This window comes from Aythya marila (genome assembly GCF_965140915.1).
Source record: "Aythya marila genome assembly, chromosome: 1".
NCBI lineage: Eukaryota > Metazoa > Chordata > Aves > Anseriformes > Anatidae > Aythya > Aythya marila.
In genome coordinates, this window is record NC_139042.1 from 92,494,317 (window position 1) to 92,513,399 (window position 19,083).

General features: G+C 43.9%; 1 protein-coding gene across 1 annotated transcript in view; it reads right to left on the reverse strand.

Moving 5' to 3' along the window:
* Window positions 1-19,083, reverse strand: part of UMODL1 (uromodulin like 1) — a gene marked incomplete at its 3' end in the record, with an annotated part of 41,097 nt that overhangs the window by 14,714 nt on the left and 7,300 nt on the right. The window contains exons 2-12 of the mRNA XM_082755530.1: window positions 18,866-19,027; window positions 18,354-18,460; window positions 16,223-16,415; window positions 15,165-15,305; window positions 14,240-14,359; window positions 12,306-12,560; window positions 12,022-12,134; window positions 10,261-10,480; window positions 6,501-6,638; window positions 5,213-5,947; window positions 1,942-2,054 (exon numbers count right to left, since the gene is read on the reverse strand). Of these exons, the coding sequence (XP_082611656.1) occupies window positions 1,942-2,054; window positions 5,213-5,947; window positions 6,501-6,638; window positions 10,261-10,480; window positions 12,022-12,134; window positions 12,306-12,560; window positions 14,240-14,359; window positions 15,165-15,305; window positions 16,223-16,415; window positions 18,354-18,460; window positions 18,866-19,027 (2,297 nt within the window). The remainder of the gene's footprint in view (window positions 1-1,941; window positions 2,055-5,212; window positions 5,948-6,500; window positions 6,639-10,260; window positions 10,481-12,021; window positions 12,135-12,305; window positions 12,561-14,239; window positions 14,360-15,164; window positions 15,306-16,222; window positions 16,416-18,353; window positions 18,461-18,865; window positions 19,028-19,083) is intronic.

Genomic DNA, 19,083 nt, shown 5'->3' on the forward strand with positions numbered 1-19,083 from the left:
TCCTTTTGTCTCTTGGAGAAGAGAGGCTGAGAAAAACCCAGGAGGAATAAAACACTTTCTTACCCTTAGCTACATTGTTCTTCAGTTGCAGTGGAAGAAGGATGGTGAAGCTAATGTGGACAATGACAGTGCAGGTTGCCACATCAAGTTTTCACTTGGTTGTCATCTACACATTATTTAAGGAACAGTATTTCTATTTGCTGTGCTGCCAATTTAACCACGTGGCACTTAAGTGCTGGGACAGCTCTACGCTAAAGAACATTATACGCATTAGGATTTATAAATTCTCTCAATTGTAGATGGTGACTCCAAAGAGGTTTAAGAAATCTTTGCAAATCATTGGCAAAATTTATTTAACTGGAACTTGATAGTGCTTTTAAAACCCATGAAACTTTCCCTATCCACTTTAAATGATCAATTTCTGGCCCTTATAACCTGGAAAGGAAACATGCAGACCTTTTTTTTCCTAAACTTCCTTTTCTTTGGTGTCTGGAAACACGTTGTTTGTAATAAAACACTTATGGCATGTTTTGCTGTAGTTGATACCGCTATATATGCACTGTCCCGGAGGTAGATGGAATGAGCATTCACACACCTTGCTTGTGGCTGGTCCACAAAACTGGAGTGCTGGAAAAAGGTGTGGGTGCCTTATAAACACTGGTGGCTGTTTTCTGCCTGGAACTTTGAGAGGTGGGTAAAAGTGACACAATGCTTACTTTTGTTTCTTTATGTAATCATTTCACAGATTTTCCAAACATATTTGTATCCATGGTTTTCTGGATTTATTATTTAACTGAATACCCCTCAAAGAAAATATATGATTTTAAGCCCATTTTAATAATGTGCTATCCCAAAATAGCCTTGGGCAGTGAGTGATGCTGAACGAAAGTGAGGTCAGAGGAGAATCACTCCCTCTTCACTTTGCTAATCACGTCCCTTTCATTCTGTGGCTGGTTTTCTGATGTGACAGCTTGGGGCCAAAACCACTCAGAGAAAGCTGTGCTGCTGTAACACATCCAGAAAGGTGCAAATAAGTAATAACCAGTGGGAAATCTATATGATATCCAAGAAAACATCATGCACAGCTAAACAGACCGCACATTTCCCTCCTTACAGTTTTCATGCTGGCCTGAACTCTGCCAAAAGTGTTACCAGTGCCTCCCCCTGCAGACAGCTGTTTTGGTGACAGGCTGTGACTCTGTACACAGTGAGAGTCTGGGGAGGCTTCAGCAGCGTTTGAAAAGGCAGACAATTGTCAGCGATGATTTATCTTCACTGTTATCAAGGCCTCTAAAAACACAGACAGAGAAGGCAATAAAACAGCCCAGCACAACCAGCGGTTTTCCAAGCAGAGTTGTTTGAGTAAACACCAGCAGGAACACACTTCTGATAACTTTAGCAAGAAATGAGGAAGAGAGATACTGTCAGAGGCAATGCCTCAGCGTTAAGCTAAAGGAGCAGCTGACATGGCCATGTGCTTTGATGTCCTGTGCTCTAATTAGAGGTGAGGGCAGAGGTGACTTAGCAAGAAGCCACTCCCTTTCCAGAAACGGGGCTACATGGAAGGATGATTATAAGGAATGTCAGCCTTAACGTGCTGTGACAAAAGGTAATCATAATCACACAGCTCATTAATAAGCTGCTGTGCAGGACAAGGATAGCACAGCACTTTTTGCAAATATCCATTAACTTTTCAGCATAACCCCGGAGGGAGGAAATAAATAAGCCAGTATAACCAGATACAGTCAGCAGGGGAAATGGAGGCTCCAGAGAATCCCCAAAGCCTGGTCTCAGTCTAAAACACTGCTGCAGTCTCAGTCAGGACTCAGACCTCCAAGGTACATCAAGGGATGCACATGTGGCATAAACCCTTCATGGGAAACAGGTCAGACATGATTTCATTGAGACCAGTAGCAGGTCACATCCTTCTCAGCCACTTACTTCATCAACAAAGAGCTGTGCAAAGTTTTGATATTCCTCACTGCTTGCATTGCTAAAGCCCGGAGAGTATTTCACATTTGTTATCCGCACCATTCCATTAAGTTTCTGGACAGCTGTGAAGTAAGAAAAAGACAATTTAAATACATGCTCCATGGGTGGTAGCTCATGGACAAGTGTGTGACAGTCACGGGCATGCGTGGCCATATGGGGTGTGCATAACAGCAGAAGGCAAGCCCTCTAAAATGTAGTCAGGAGATCAACTGCCTAAACACGGGTGTCCAGCTCCTGGCCTTACACTCTCTGGCCTTTGGATGCTTCTCAAAAAGGACACAGATGTCCTGTGAGACTTTTATCTGCCAGCTCTCTCTTGGATGCTCTGGGGCTTCTGAAATGCTGCTGTATGGCAATGTTCAGGCACACAAAGTGCTCTCCTAACCTCAGCTCCTTTCCCAGCTCCCTCTACGCACAACGGGGAGGCACCAGCCCCTCCACAGGGCAAATCTTTCCACAGTCCTCCCTCCGTCCTCACAGGAAGGCTGGACAGCTGCCTGGGATCAGGCATCACCATTTCAGACAGCTAGTGTAAGAAGAGATGGGTCCCAACAGAGTGTACACCTCCTCCCTGAAGGTGTATAAGCTGAACAACATTAAGGCAGTCTCAAATGTTTTCAGTCATTTCTTGATATTGCTGATTGTGGCATTGTTACCACAGACACTGAAGGTGATCACAAGCAGAAGAGAAAGGGCTTCTAAAGGCATGATTCATACCCCTAGCACCATTTATGGGCTAGCCAGACAAGCTGACTGATATCACGCAGTCCTGTGACCACTGCCAGCTGTCTTCATGCTGCCTTCCACCTACCAACAGATCATCACCCCTAGCATTAAGATCTAACACATCAGTGTCTTTTATGACTACAGGATAGTCTTCATCAAGGTCTTCAAGAGCACTACCACCTAGATAAGGATTCCGTTTAAAATTGTTTCTGAATCAAGTTACCAGTTTTTACTTTCTGGTGCACCAGCTTGCTTTCCTCCATGAATATTTCTGTCCTGATTTCAACAGTAGATAAGACACCAAGTTCCAGCCCTGACACTGTCACACTCCTACACTGAGTTTTACTCTCACATATTAGCTGCTTTTACTGAAGCAACAAGAATGGAAAAGCAGGGCCCCGTGTAGACTGTATGGATCCCGCTACATCAAAGCAGGTCCTAGCCGTACTGGAGACTGCATTGAGCAGGGACAGCTGCTAGCAGAAAAGAAATAGTCATCAAGCAAAGCTTTGCAGGGGAGAGGTGGAAGTCATGCCTGCTTGAAGCAAGCAACAGCAGGCTACCTTTATCCCAACATACTTCTGATCCCAAAGGAGCCCTCACCACCACCAGTAAGATCAACGGATTTGGGCTTGCTTTCTGCTGTGGCTTGTCCAGCCAAGTAAGAACAGGTATTTAGGAGATAAACCACATTAAGGTATCTGGTGGAGAGAGGGGAAAATGTTCTGAGCAATTTTCAAATGAAAAAAATAAAAATCAGCATTTAAAAGAGGTGACAGACTAAGGGTTGGCTGTTGACCTTCCAAGTCAGAGATGTTGCCACAAGGAGGAGCTCTGTATTAAACTTCTCCATAAATGGGGTTTTGCCGTCTGAATTTCCTGCCTTGTCCTAGTGAGACAAGGCTCTTTATCTTGTTCCCCAGGCATCACCCCTTTACAGGCTTCTTTCCCTGCGAAAGCTGGACAACATGACTTGGCTGAACGTTTAATTCATCAGGAAAATAAAACGGGTTTGTATAAACTGAACTTGTTTGTGTGGAGTTCTTCAATTTGTTTTCCAGATGGAAGAAAATGACCCTCGTTTTTTGTCAGTTAAAATGAGCTATTTTCATGTTTTCAAAAAAAAATGGGGGGGGGGGGGGGCAACGACGACGACATTTTTTGTTTTAATTAAGAGAAGAAAAAGAAAAAAAAAATTTTTTTATTTTTTTTTTTGTCCCCTACTTTGAAAGGGGTGGGGAGAACAGAAAGTAAAGCTGTAAATGGAGTTTTTCAGTTCAGGCCTATATGTTGTTCAGTGCAAAATGGTTCTTTTCCCCATTTAGCCAGCAAGCTCCCAAACTGGTTATTTACCTGGCTCTGTTCCTTGGTCTTACCAATGCCAGGCAGAGCAAAAGTTACAACATGAAGGAGACAGAAAACAAAAGCAGAAAAGAAGCATTGGCATGGCTGCCCAGACACAGCAGGACTGGGGAAGTGGACGCCGTGGCACTGGTTATCAGGACTGGTGGTGCACTGGTGCCACAGGAAGGGCTGGAGAAAGCAGCAGAGCTGCCCTTGGACGACCAAAAAAAAAGAGTTTCCAAGGAGAAATGAATGTGGGTGAACCAGAAGTGGGGCTGAGTGAATGGAGACCCCCAGGAACATGAGAACATAGGGTGAGGGAAGAGAAAAGAGCAGAGGAGTGTGGTTTGGGATCAGAGAGATGTGAAAGGCATGAGAGAAAGTACAAGGACAAGCTGAAACAAAACTGAAATAGGTATCACAAACTTACACACTAAAGAAAAAATACCTTTAGTGATGGGCAGGCACAGCAGCATTCCTATCCCAAACAAAACCATAATTTAAAGGCCAAATCTGACTCTAACCTTGAAATATGATTCAGAAAAATCCCCTAATGAGCTGCAGTACATCTGCCCAAACCCAAATAGATGAAGCCCTCGCTGCCAGCCCAGTTACTCTCAAGTAGAGCTCTTGTAAAAGTGGTTCATGGGTTTCCACACAGCTCTTGCCCTCTGGGAGATTTGTGGGGCTTTGCCATGGATTCATGCTCCACGGAGGGGAACAGGCAGGCAGGTCGTCTGCCCTCACGGGCCTCTGAGATAACTCTGTGGGCTGCTGCTGCAGTAGCCTGGTGCCAGAGTACTCAGGAGAAACTGAGATGTGTGGCAGCAGGACAAGCAGCATATGTTTTGATGAGCCACACACAGCATGCTGTATGATTTTTGCTCTGTCTGCTTCAGGAAGAAGAAATGTGATGTCGATAAAGCTAACTGTCAAATTATCAGAAAGTGAAATTATTTTGACATGCCAATTTAGAAATAAAAGTCCCAATTCCTGCAAGAAAATAATTTTGGCATATACGAACTGATTTCAGACACTTTCAACCCAGACCACTGAGGACAACTGCTCATCTTTTGGGACTCTGAGTGAGGTTTTGTTTCCCACATAGGTGAATTGCCACGTGTGCATGCCCTGCTGGATGCATACTCACTGCGGTCCACAGCTGAGCTTGGCGTTGAGCTGGAAGATGAAGAGAAGCCTGGCAAAGCTGGCAAGCCCAGAGTTGTGGTATATTTCTCAGACCAAGAGATGTTCTCTCCTCCTGCCTCTGTGTATGTGTCAAGAGTGGCATTGAGGGTGGAAGCTCCAGCATCCCCTGTGGCCGGTGGAGCTGTGCTGGGGCCACCTTGAGAGTGGACTTGAGGCCCTCCAGAAGCTGCATGACTTCTAGTGGCACTAGAGACTGTCTGACTTGATAACATGGACAATGGTGATCTGCTTTGCTCTTGAACTGCTGTGTCCGTGGGTGTATTTGTGAGAGCAGCCTCTTGCTGCGATGCATCAGGGGAAGCCTCTGCCACCGAGCTTTGCTGTGATGGACTTAGGGCGGTCTGCTGCTCTGCTGTCACGGCCGGTTCCTCACTGGCTGCCATCTCCCTGGCCACGGGGCTGCTGTAGCTGCTGAAATCCATGTGTGGTTCTGTGTGTGGTGCCAGGCTTTTTTTCCTAGGAGCTGGAGGAGTACTGGTGGGAGAATCGTGATGAGGTGCTTGCTTCTCACCCAGGGGCAGCACTGCAGGCAGTTGTATGGTGGTGCTCATCTCAGAGCCTACCATCTCGGTGGCAGAGGGGGAAGCAGAGGTTGCAGGGTTTACTTCAGGAGCAAACTCTGTGCTGTCTGCTACTTCGAGAGCTGTCGTGTCAGTGAGAGGGTTCACGATCTCACCTGCAACACAACAGGCACACTTGCAGTGGAATATGAAACGGGACAAGGAGACACCAGGGCATGCCAGGTCTGGCCTGAAAATTGGGCTGAGACCACACAGACATGTGCAACAGCATTACAGAAACAGGTCTCGGATATTTCATTAAGGCATTGTAGCATGTGTGATTTTTATGGTAGTGAATCTGGTTTGTGCCTACACAAAGAAGCAGATTTGGTTCCTGGGTCTCCTCTTCTGGATGGCAGGCATGGATCATTACAGTGGAAAAAATTAGGCACACAGATACCAAAAAAGGAAAAAGTATGCCTCGTGTCTCTCTGCAATCAGTCTTCAGGCTATCAAGGGAGTGCTCAGAGAGATTGTATACAAAGACATATATAAGGTTCATCTTTGTGTTCAGAGAGGTTCTCTTTAGCTAGGGACAATATAGATGCAAAGGTGCATCTATATACACTTTGTGTGCTATATAAATATTTGCAAAAAAACAGGTAGAAAAACTTGACTTATTCAAACTTTTAATGGCAAAGGGAAACTACATGCCAGTCTTTTGCTCACCTTCACAGTTTCTTCCAGGTCGGGATGGATTGGTGTCCACAGGTGTCTTGCACCTGCACAGGTACGAGCCCATCACGTTGATGCAATCTGCAAACATGGAGCAGTCATTCTCGGCGTGGGAAGCGCATTCATCCCAGTCTGTAAGAGCAAAACCAGACCAGTCAGACAGCCCTCCAACTGGCTGCACTAAGCTAGAAATGTTCACAAATCAGTCCTTTCTTCAGCATTTGAATTTAAGAATGTGGTCTGCCTTTTTCACCATTTGCCTGACAGACAAGCTCTGAGAGTTGCAGAATGCTATCTGTGTTGTTGTGCTGTCACATAAAAATTAACATTTGTTCTTGCACTCTTAAACATATTTTCTCAAAGTACACATTTTTTTTTCAGTTCTTTTTAAGATTATTTTTTTTAGAATTCAAAACATTTAAAGCAAAAAAAAAAAATACTGTAGGTTTGTACTACAGCTATATCATAAGCATATAGTTCTGCATACAGTACCTCCAGATCCATCAGATAATGAATAGTTCTGTTACCACTAGCTACCACTAGCTAGAATACTAAATAGAGTCTGAATCCAAATTGTTTTCTGCTTCACATAAAAGGTAAATGAAAATGAAAACAATTCCCACAAAAAAAAGCACACTTCAAGAGGAAATGCTAGGGGCAAAAACTCTTTTAATAAACCATTTATTTTCACAGGTAACACTACACAACTGTGACCCTCTTTCTGATAGTCTCAGAAAAAAAGGTCCTTGTTCATCAAGGCATGAATATTCTGTAAAGGTGTTCCTTAAATTTAATTTCAGCCACTCTGAATAAGTTAGAGATGCTCCTTCCATGGAGTTATGTACCAGTTTTATGGCTGAGTATCTTCACTCTTGAAGGATTTTGTTCTGGAGTCTTATACTACCATTTGCACCCTGCTCCAGCAGACAGGCAAAGTACGAGTTAACGCTTTGCACATGAATAATCTCAGTGAATTCCCTGTGACCTCTCCCTGTGTGCACTCACTTGTGCACATACATGCATTCACTGCCTCAGGGCAGAAAGTGAGGGAGAGCAGAAAACTAGACTGAGCACTGTGTCTTGGGTCAAATAATTTTGATCAGAGGCTAGAAAATTGTTTTGAACAATGTGTTGTCATAAGTGCTTCTTCTGCAAACATGCAGAGATTAGTCACTGTGATTATTACTCAGAAACAAAGGAAAGTCCCTGTCTAGAAACAGAAAGCACAGAGCATGTGTACATGCACATATGTGTGCATCTTCTTGCTTGCACACAGGCTTCCCCAACCTCAATTCAGTTCTTTTTCCTTTCTTCCCCATTAGATAATTGTTGCCATTAGATAATTCCTTGTGCCTATGGCCAGCATCTCTCTGTTAATCTACAGCTTAAGCCACTCGTAGGAAATACAGGAGCATGCAGGACTGGCTAAAGCACCAGCAATGAAAGTGCTCTCCCTGATGACTTATTATGCTGTGAGGTAAATGTGGCTCTTGATAGCTTCAAACACCACCCAAGAGACGCTCCAGTGCTAATTGCCAAGTAACTTACATTCTCTGGCTCCACAGGGCTCTGGGGGTTTCCTTTCCCATTACTTAGCACGACTTTTTAAGCAGCCCATCTCTGATAGCCACATTCAGCTACACATCAGGTCAAAACACTGATCTTGTCTCCTCAGTGCTCCATGGCAATAGTATGTGCACTCTCTGGTCTCCCCCTTTTGGCTAGTACCTTCCCCACAAATACCTCAACCAACAGTCCTACTACAAGCATTATTAAAGAAAGGAAAAGGAAAGGAAAAGAAAAGGAAAAGGAAAGGAAAAGGAAAAGGAAAGGAAAAGGAAAGGAAAACACCACTATGTTTGCTCTGATTACACATTGTACCTTTAGGGGGTACATGCAATGGGTAAAAATCCATGAAACTCCTTGCCAAATGATGTTGCAGATGTGAAATGTTCATGTGACTTCACAGGGAACCCAAAATTTAAAATTCAGCTCAAAAGCTCATGGAGGAGAAACCCATAGAAAACTCTTTGGATTCAGGGAATCCTGGAGCTGAAAACAGTTGGGTGGCTAATAAAGTATTAGAAAGGGATGCTGCCTATAGTTGCCATATTCTTGCATGATATTATGCAATATGGGCCTGACTCCATGCAAGTCCCCTTTTCCTTCCTTACCATGCCTCACAAAACAGACCGTTTAGCACCTCTATTAATCATGGCAGAAAGATTACTAATTATATGAGACTACAAAGAGAGATGCCATTGCTCCACTCCCTGCAGTTCTGCTATCCCTCCTGGCTTCTCATCTTTGCAGTTCCAGAGCTGAACTCTCTCCTCTGCCATAGTCACGAAACCAAGCACGTTGCCTTTTGGTGGCCACTGAGGATCCAGGTGGCATCACTCCACAGGTGCAAGAAGAGCCATGTGGTCTTACTTCCAAAGGGCCCATCCCAGGGCACTCAGGGGTGAGGAAGCAATAGAGCCTATTATAAAAATCCTTTCCTAAGTCTCCCTCCTTGGAGATCTTAAAAGCCACCTAGACGTGGTCCTGGGTAGCCTGCTCTGGGTGGCCCTGTTGAGCAGGAGGATTGGACCACATGGCCTCCAGAGGTCCCTTCCCACCTCAACCACTCTGTGATTCCGTATTTCCTCCATGCGCTGCACTCCTTGGCCTGATTTTCCACATCTGACTTTAAGAAACTCATGTCAAACAAATGCCTCTCTGTGCAGAACTAGGAAATAGATCACTTTGCTCTAGCCCTAAGGAGGAGTGGGGGAGTTGGCTGCTCTCCTGGATAAGAGTGCTGCTACTGGAAGCCATCTGGCTTTTGTGCAACTAAAAAAAAAAAAAAAAAAGCACACATCTATCTCCTTCTTCCCCACTCCTTCAGCCACAGGACACAGCCCCTGTGCAGCCAGGAGAATATCAATAATGTTTGTAAATGATTTTGGCACATGCCTGCATCTTGCAATTCAGTTCCTGTTCGCACTGTGATGTTTGCAGGCTTCAGGTGCAGTTTGTCTCTTCTGTTTTTTCCTGTCCTCCCTAACCTCTGCATGCTCTGCAGCTCCAAAGGGAGCTTTCCCTAATTGCAGCAAATAAGCTTTTAAGGGCTCAGTACATGGAGAGAGAAGAATAGCCCATTTTGTTGACTTTGGCAACCCTTTGAGCTCTGGCTGGCTCTGCCAGCTGGGAAACCTGAAGCCAGAACTTAGCCCTTTGAAGATAAAAATGGTGATTACTGAAGATCAAACAAAGGCCTAGTTTAACATAAATTCCGTACGTGTTTCTTCAGTCCTATTCACTGAGAGGACATTTGGGAATTTCTCCTACCCAATTTCCTAAACCCTGGCCCAAGTACAACTCCACAGCCTTGAAGCATGAAACCATTTAGAGGGCATGAGTATCTAAGGGCTACAAATACCCCAAAGTAATCCTGCCCTCAGATCAGTGTGAGAGAGATATTTCAAACTTTCCACAGTTCACAAAGGAGAGAGAGAAAGGAAAATTAATGTGGAAATTAAAGGCTCCTCTCCTCATTAAACACCATGGAGGGAAGTGGTGCCTGCAGCTACCTGGGGACAACCAGTGCTCCATCTTCTTTGTGGCTTTCCCTCCAACAAACCATCTAAACTCCACATACTTTCTCTTCCTATGAAGTACTTTTCAGGAAGAATGCTCGTGATACTGTGCATGATCAAAATATCAACACTGTTCTGTTGTCAAAAATAAATAAAAATAAAATTTAAATTACCTTCTATTGCAGAGTTCTGCTGATCCACCAAAAGTACAGAGCCATTGTACAGGTAAGAAAGCATCGGGGCAAAGGTGGAGGCATCAACTGGAAACCCAGGATCCTGCACAACAATTCTGAGCCTCACAATGATGCTCCCAGCTCGCAGGGATTCGGTCTGCACTTTCAGTTTCCCAGCCTCATATAAAGCAGTAATGTTGGGTGGAAATGAATTCACAATCTGAGTAGAGTTAGAGAAGCAGTGACAATCAGATACCCAGCAGCCACAGGTGATTTTTAAAACCACGGTGGTACTGTTTTTAAAGGTTTATATACATGCAACATCAGTAGGAAATGTGGTAAAAAGACAGAAAAGTTTCAAAGTATTTTGGAGATTATTTACACACACAGAAGTGTGAGTCTTCTTGGTGAAAAAAAAAAAAAATGTACTTGACACAGCCCACCTTCAAGGAAGAATCACAATTACACCATGGTTGATAACCAATCTAGTAAGTAGGCATATGAATTGAACAAATGGTGTTACTCTAAGCATTAATATTGATGTCAGTTTATGAGCTGGGAAGAGGTTAGTGGTTTTGCCTCACGTCCCTAGAAGACATCTCTGTTTTTGAGCCTTTTGTTCGTGCCTCCAGCTCCAAACATGCCTTTGAGCATTCAGAACAGCACCATAGATCAGCTCATCTTTGCTCCCATTCAGGCAGTTTGCTCCAAAAATTCCTAAGTACAAGCAGTTAAACTGACCTAAGTTCAGATCTGGGTGAGGAGGCAAGAAAAAGAGCAGAGAGGAAGTGAGAAGGGGATGCTGTGCTCCCAGTGGGGCAGAAGCAACACAGATGGGCATCACTCCTTTTCCTTCCCAACTTCATGATGTCAGTTAGGTCTGTGTCAGCCTCAGAGGAGATTCACTGATAAAAATCCTCCTGCACAGCAAAAGCAAGCAATTTGCAACTATGGAAAATAAAACCACGTCAGGAGGTTTGACTTGCAATTTCTCATGAGTAAACGCCTCTTCTGGACTGCCTTTGAAAACACAGTTCCAATGTTGGTGCAGTGTTTATTTATTTATTTTCCCCTCAGATTTATATTGACAAATGTTTATGAGTGCCCTTTTGTTTTGGGAAAGTCTAGTTTTGGATCAAGATCTGAATTCCTCTGTCTGGGCCCTGTGCTATACAGCAAATCTGTAAGAGACTGCCACATCTGAAATGTCCTGCCTGTTTGGGAAGCTGAGAGCTGGAAGCAGAGTTCATGACTCAAGTTTTGTTGATGGCTGATTACACCTGAGCATTGACAGTGGCTGCACGTGGGCATGCAATGAATGGGGCTGGAGAAGAAAGCCTGGCCCCACCGCTTTGCTTAAAGAAAAAAGAGCTCTGTGAGCAGCCAAACACTTAGGGAGAGGACAGCACTGAAATGAACGCCAGCAATGTCATTTCAATAATCCATTAAAGAGCCTCAAGTCAATTTAGTGTGTGCTTACTGCCAAAGTAAAGATCCAAGGAAAGGAGTCCCTGTTGCATGCCTGGATTTCTAATTCCTTTGCTCTTCTGTAAGGGAAAATTCTCATAAGCTCCATTGCTAATAAGACCAAGGGCTTGATCTGTTTAGTCAGTTGGATTTTGTTTTAATTATAAAGAAAGGTCATAGGAAACAATATTATAATTTCCAGGGGACATTTGAGCCAGGCACAAAATACTCTATTTCATTAAATAAATTCTAAATTGAAGAAAAATACATTACCCAGATATACTTTAGCATTACCTCTGTAAGCAACAGTCTTGAAAATTCTTCATATGCTGAGCTACTGGCGTCACGGAAATCTTCAGTGAAATTATAGTTGAGAATCCTCATAGTAACACCAAATATCTTAGCCTCTGTAAGACACAACATCAAAACACAGATTGACAAAGCAGAAGAGGAAAAGATCCGGTCAGAACTGATGCACCCAGATCAAAATGTTAGATGCATAGCCCAGCACTGAGAGCCAGCAGGAACACAGTGTCAGTTTTGGATCTATAGCTACCATCACCTTCATGGCTATTTACCTGTTTTAACATTTTGATGGGAGATGCTGTTTTTTCCACAGGTTTCATAGCTGATCTCCACTGAATACATCACTCCTGCTTCCAGTCCAGACACATTCATTTTCATTTCCTCTGTTTTCAGGTTTTGTACAATCTCCTTGCCCTTGAACACTTGGACTTGGAAAGTATGGTTTAGCGTAGACTCAACATGCCAGGACATTTCAAAACTATTGCTGGTGACACTGAAGATTCGGTGGTTTCTAATTGCAGAGGGATCTATTGCAGTCCCAGGAAGAATCATCACAGAAAAAGCAACATTTCTTCTTTAAAGCACTGTGATATCACAAATCCATTATACACAAGCACTTTGACAGTCAGTAGGGGAAGATCCTCTTTACATTATGTCAGAGCAGATTTGGTCCCCTCATCCATGAACCATCCCACTAGACTGATTAATTGGGTATTTACTCTTTTTATTTCTTTTTACTATATATTTATGTGTTGAATCTCTAGTAACATTAATAACCATACAGTGAGCTACAGGCTCAGGCAGCAGAAATAAGTTTGGAAGAGTGAATCTGTGTACTCTACATGTCTTTACACCTGCTTTGCTTGTCACTTTCATCATTAAAATGCACCTCTTCAGGCAAAGGCTGCCTTGATTTATGCCTGGAAAAAACCCACAGATGGCAGCTTTTACAAGCTGAGGGTGAAGCAGGGGTGAGCATTTTACCTATTTATGCCATGCTAGTCCAGCACAATCATTGTCACATCAATGGGAAAAGACAGAACCCTTCAGAGATGATTCCTCTCCTCAAAGGAGGAGGAGGTGTCTAAATCGGGCAGGGTGTATTGCCTTCTGGCAGGGCCTGCCTGTCTCCACCAGCTAGAGGGAGAGCTGAGATGATGAGGACAGACTGGGCACACCTCCTGTAGACAGCTGCGGTTGGGTAAGAAGAACATCAGCCCCCACGCTAAACTAGAGACCACAGCATGCTGCTGCCACAACATCCATTCTTTCATGCTAATGGTTAGCCTCAGGCAAAGGGTTGTTTTCTTCAATTATTTCAATGGGACACGGTTGTTTCCAGGCTTCTGAGCCAGGTCGGTGCCAAAAGCACTAACGGCCATACCACCCTTGCTCTAGAAGGAATTTGGTCTAATTTCTTTAGTTTCAGTTTGGATCAGAAGCTGTAGATAAAGATGAAGGTCAAGAAAATTCAGCCTGCCTCTGCGAACTAGACAAAGAACTACTTAAAGCGATTTCCTCCCACAAGAAGAACAGGATGTTGTTAAAAAAAGATTGTGACCATTCTCATCTGAAAGGACTGAAGTCACTGATACAAAGATAACTCTGTCAGGCTTTGTTTCCGTCACAGTCCCTCAGACAGCTGTAGTGCATAGCAGGGAGCATTCACAGAGGCTAACTTAAATACAAGGTGGCTGTGGCCAGGTTCTTTGACTCATGCCCCACCAGCATCTCAGTGGCCATGGCCAGCAGGAGCTCAGGTGGCAGATCCTCCTGTACCTCAGTGCGGGACAAGCCCAGAATGTGCATTCAGCAGAGCCCAGGGACAAGTGAGTGGTGCCAGCCTCCTACAGTCCTTACCGGTGTGCTTCCTCATTCTGGAGAATTTGGATTACCTGTGGAAGAACTTGTGCTTGAATAGCACACCAGGCACCAGTGGATCAAGCCAGCCCCCCTCTTCCAGCAGCAGCCGTGGGGGTAACAGTGGGGCTTCTCCAGGGCTCACCTCACAGCTCCACAGCCCCTGATCCAAGTCTCCCATTACAGGACCCTCTCTCCTGCTGTTTCTGTAGGAGGAGATTCACTCCAAAACTACCATCAGCTTTTGTGAACACCCTCTTGTAACTCATCTAGCCCCAGGAAAAAGGGATCACAAAGCGCCTGAATTAAAGCAAGACAATATGCATTCAGATCCAAAGTTACTTACAGCACCCAGCATCTGTAGATTGGTTAGTTGTGGACAAGAGACTCAAATTACTTATAGATGGAGAGCTATTGCTAGCAGTAATGGGATCCAGCTCTGAGCTTGGAGTAGACAATGCCATGCCTAAGGGACAAACAGCATTATCGAAGAGTTAAAGCATTCCTAACAAAGCAAATCCAAAGTAATACCATTCACATTTTCACCAGCTGAAGAGTAGCAATAGAAGGAATATAAATAGAAACGAAAATAAATGTATTATCATATCACACAAGCAAAAAGCAATACATTATCTTAATTTTTGAGATTAAAGGATTGTTAAATTGTTTTCTAACTAGAGCATTGGATCTGCAAGCACTGATTTATCTCATTATCTTTAAGCCTATTAGCAGGCTCATTGGTGTCTGTTGGCTGTAAGTACATGCCTATATTCGTTGCTGAACTGGTGCTGAGAATTATTTCATGCATCGCTGAACTCCAGCTGCCTCCAGCAGAGGACTCGCTAACAGTGCAGCAGCTCAGGGTGGGATTGGACAGCCACGGAGTGCAGGCTGCAGTCACGCAGTCAAAACAGGAAGGAGACTTCATGTACAAATAGCGTCACTAATCGTGTTCCCCCGGGAGGCTGGGGACATGTACTGACAGTCAATGACTTGCTCTGAGAAGCAGTCAGGGTCTGAAGCTAGAGGTATTGGCAGGTAAGGACAGTTGCAGGTGAGGTATGAGAATCAGCCTGGAACTTTTAAATGAATACACTGCATTTCATCATGAACAGCTAGTAAGCTGGCTTATACTGTGTATTGTTCCAGCAGGAGGAGAAAGGGCACTGCATGCTCCAGAAAACTTTACCTTATAGTTGCTCCTGCAGTTGGCAATAAAGCCCAGCAGAGACTTTCTCTGTGCTTCCCAAAGTGGCACCTACATTTCTTACCATCCTTTCCTGTGCTCAGCTGCTGAGTGTTGACATCTGCATGTTCATTCTCAGGGTTGCAGCTGTAGTAACCCTCCAGATTTACACAGGTGTTTTGCTTAGGACAAGCATTGAATTCAGCATAGGAGCATTCATTGACATCTAAGAAGAAGAACAACACTTACACAGATACTGACAGCAGCATCAAGACTGCAGTGCATGTAGACCTGCTCTGGGTAGGATAAATTCTGTTTAAATATGCAGTCACTCTGATCAAGCAATTCCAGATTTATGTGGGCACAATGAAATCAGAATGTCATCCTTCCCTGAAACTAGCCCCCATTCGGTTATAACCTCATCACTTTTTAGTCAGATTAATTGGGTTAAGATGGCAACTAGCAGCAGCTCTGTCTTACAGTTTCAGGGTGCCATCCAAACCTGAGAGAAGTCAGTGGCAGGGGAAGGAGATCTACCCAGGGATCTCACTGAAATCTGGCAGGAGTTTTCAAAAGTAAATACAGAAATAGAAGTGATGACAAATAGTGCTTATGGATACATTTCAGGAGGGAAAATATTCAGATGACTATGCAATAATAAATAGATTAAATTAATTTAAACCAAACACATTTAAATATTTACCTAACTTTTAAAAAGTAGGTTAATAAACAAATACTCCTTGTTTCATGCAAGTATCTGGAAGCATTACAAGTCCATAAAAACGGAGTATATCTGGTTCCCAAGAATACTAAAAACACTTAAGAGCCTATTTAATATGACTAGTGATTGTGCTACAAACTTGAATACCTTTGCTTTTTCATATGAAGTAGAGCTATGCTACTAGGAGAAAATACATTTATTTGAGGAAGCAGAAGTATTCCACTCCAAATTATTCCAAAATTAACTACAACCCTCTCTTCATCCTATAATATCTGGGTTACAGCCATATTTGCAAAGGTTAGAAGATCCACTATACTCTGTTTTTGAAAGCCAATTGATAGTCATGTAGACAAAATCCCAGGTGAAGAGGGATGAAGCCCCCTGGAAAGGCTTCCCTCAGTGATATGATTGTAATAATTAACCTTGTACATCCGTGTCAATAACTTCATAGACACGCTTCACAATGTCTTTCAAGGAAGAAGAAACCTCTGCTAGTGGAGCTGGTTGATGCAGTCCGATGAGAACCTGAGATGCCACTGTCCCAGAGTATATTTCTGCTTGGTTACTCTGGATATGGTGCACAGAGGCATTCAAGGGCTGTAATGCACCAGTAATCTGGAAAACAGTTGAGCAAACACTTTGGTATCTCATTTCTTTATCAGTACAGCTGTACACAAATGAGACATAATCTATGCAATGAATATCACCAGAAACCAAGTGCAGAAAGCGCCAATTCAGAAAATTCAGGAAAGCAACAACATTTAGTTATATATTTATGCAAGGTGAGCTCTTCTTATTATGACATTTCGCAAAAGAGTTACATGTAACTACATGTAAGAGTATAGTAAATCCAAGTTAAGGAAGATGTGGAGCTGCATGTCAGATCTTACATGCTTAGACAGGATATAATACAAGAAAATATGGAAAAATCTCTTTGACATGTAATGCTTAAACACCAAAATTGCCATAGACAGAATATACTTCAGACAGGCTTTTAAAGTGCACCCAAACTGTCCAACACTCCCCATGTCAAGCAACTAAAAGGACTGCTGGCAAAGGGAATGGAAAGAAAAGGGAGAAAGAAAAGGGAAGAAGGCTGATACTGAGAACTTGGAGAGACCCAAGGACTGCTCATTGCAACTGGGAGTCAGAAACCAGAGAAGGGTGGTGGTGATGGACTGAGCATTAGAAGTCAATATAGCAAACAAGGACTGGAAAACATTCCTTTGGGTGGTGGTTCATTGCTAATCTTCATTTCTTATTTTCTATTTTTTGAGTGTTCAACTCTGCCATAGCTTGCTTTAGACCAGCTGTAACAGTTCTAGTATCAAACCAGTGTAAGAGTCTTAGATCACTGCCCACTACTCCTTGCCACACAGGTACCGGGCCAAGGTTTCTCACTTTTTCAGGGTATCAGAAGTGGGAATTCAGGTAGGAGGAAGGATTAAATTCATGCAATATCCCCACACTACTGCTACCATCCATATTCTCCTGGCTGTCAGTGCTAAACTGGTATAGGAGAAGTTTCCTTTGCTACTTGCCCATACCTACATAGAAACTGTGGAGGAACAGAAATAAAAACAGTGATATAGAGAACTTTCTTCTTGGGTACCTTTCAAAGGCCATGTCCAAGCCTAGTCTTCTCCATGAGGTGGTGACATGTACTAGGGAAAAGGCCTGGAGGGTCTTTGTGCAAGTTCATTGATGCCTTTCCTAATTACCACTCAATGGACAGAGAGATCCCCCTTGTCCAAACATAGCTGTAGTTTGTAGCTTGGCTCCCTCCTGTAGACCCCTCTTTAAAGAAGTGGGCCAGAAGGGCAAACACCTCACACCCTTGTTATGGTTTGGTTTTCTTTGGTTGCCTCAGTTTCTTCCTCCCTGTGGTGGCTGGGGCACTGAGAGGCGGGCCGGGCTGCTGCCCTGTGGGCCTGCTCATGTTGTTACCATGGCCACTGCTCATCCACGCAGGAGGCAGAGCCTCTGACTGATGGAAAAAGCAATTCCCTGCTGTCTCCTGGGGCGCTGCTGCTGTGGGAGAGGTGACAATGAAATGCCCTTGCTCCAGACAGGGTCCCTCACCACCAGCCTAGGTTCTCACTGGATTCTTGCACTGCACAATCCACCTTCCATGTAGCTCCCAGTGTCATGGATCAGAGCTCTCTCTTGAAAGGTTCAACTCAAAACCAAGCCATGCAGACCATGAAATCCAGACACAGTCTGTCATAAACTTAAAACTGAGCTGAGCTGAAGCTGGAATAAAGCAGGAAAACTATTTCAGACTGTGAAAACTTTCTCATCCTCCTGGCAGAGACCTGAAAAATTTACTATAGAAGCTGCTAGATCAATTTTACTTGAGCCCTGTGAGGATGAGACTGACATTCACCAACCAGCAATACATGAGGGCCAAAAAACAGGGTGAGCAGCTGACAAGGTGGTATCCAGCTCAGAGGACCATGGGTTCCCTCCTGGGCTGAAGCAAGTGGAAGTCAGCAAGTAATGGAGACGTAGACATGATGGGCAACACACGAGTGTGCCTGAGTTTGTACGTACCATGGAGTGCAAAAGGCGTGAATGGTTCAGAAGGTGGGAATCCACTCTGATTAATTCATTAAAATCCATCTTCACCAGCACTGTCACGTTGTACCAGAATATCCTTTCTGAAGCATACAAAATAAAACAGCCAAGTCATCTGAGGTAGGATGCTATACAAAGCTACGGAGCTGTAGGCAGGCTCCAAGAAACCAAGGCAAACTTTAACTTTGAGGTTATGAAGGGCCCGTGTGCAGCCATCAGCTACTGCTCCAGTCACCATATGCTGCAGACAGCAGCATCAGCTGAGGAGGAGAAGCTATGTGAGGTCCAACAGACCTGCAACACCCCCTGCTCAGCCTCACAGGCACAATCTCTGAGAACGAATATCCTGGAGCTAACCCAAGGCAGATTCCCATATTTGTTTTATGAAGAGCTATGGTAACAGTTGTTGTTCTGCCCACTCCCACCCTCAGAAGGAAAAAATAAGCACATTTCTATTAGAAGCAGTCTTGAATTTATCAGTAACATACCCTCTGGCTTTGGATCCACACAGCCCTCTCCTTTGGATGAGTTGCAGCACTTTTTAAACCCTGGACATTCAGCATCGAACGTGCAAGGATAATCAGATGTTTCCATATTCTCCATTGGACAGATACCAGGTCTTGAGGCAAATACACTGGACCTGTTAAGTGCTAAGTAACAAAAACATTTCTGAGAACAAAAACACAGAAAATTGTTTCCATAAAAC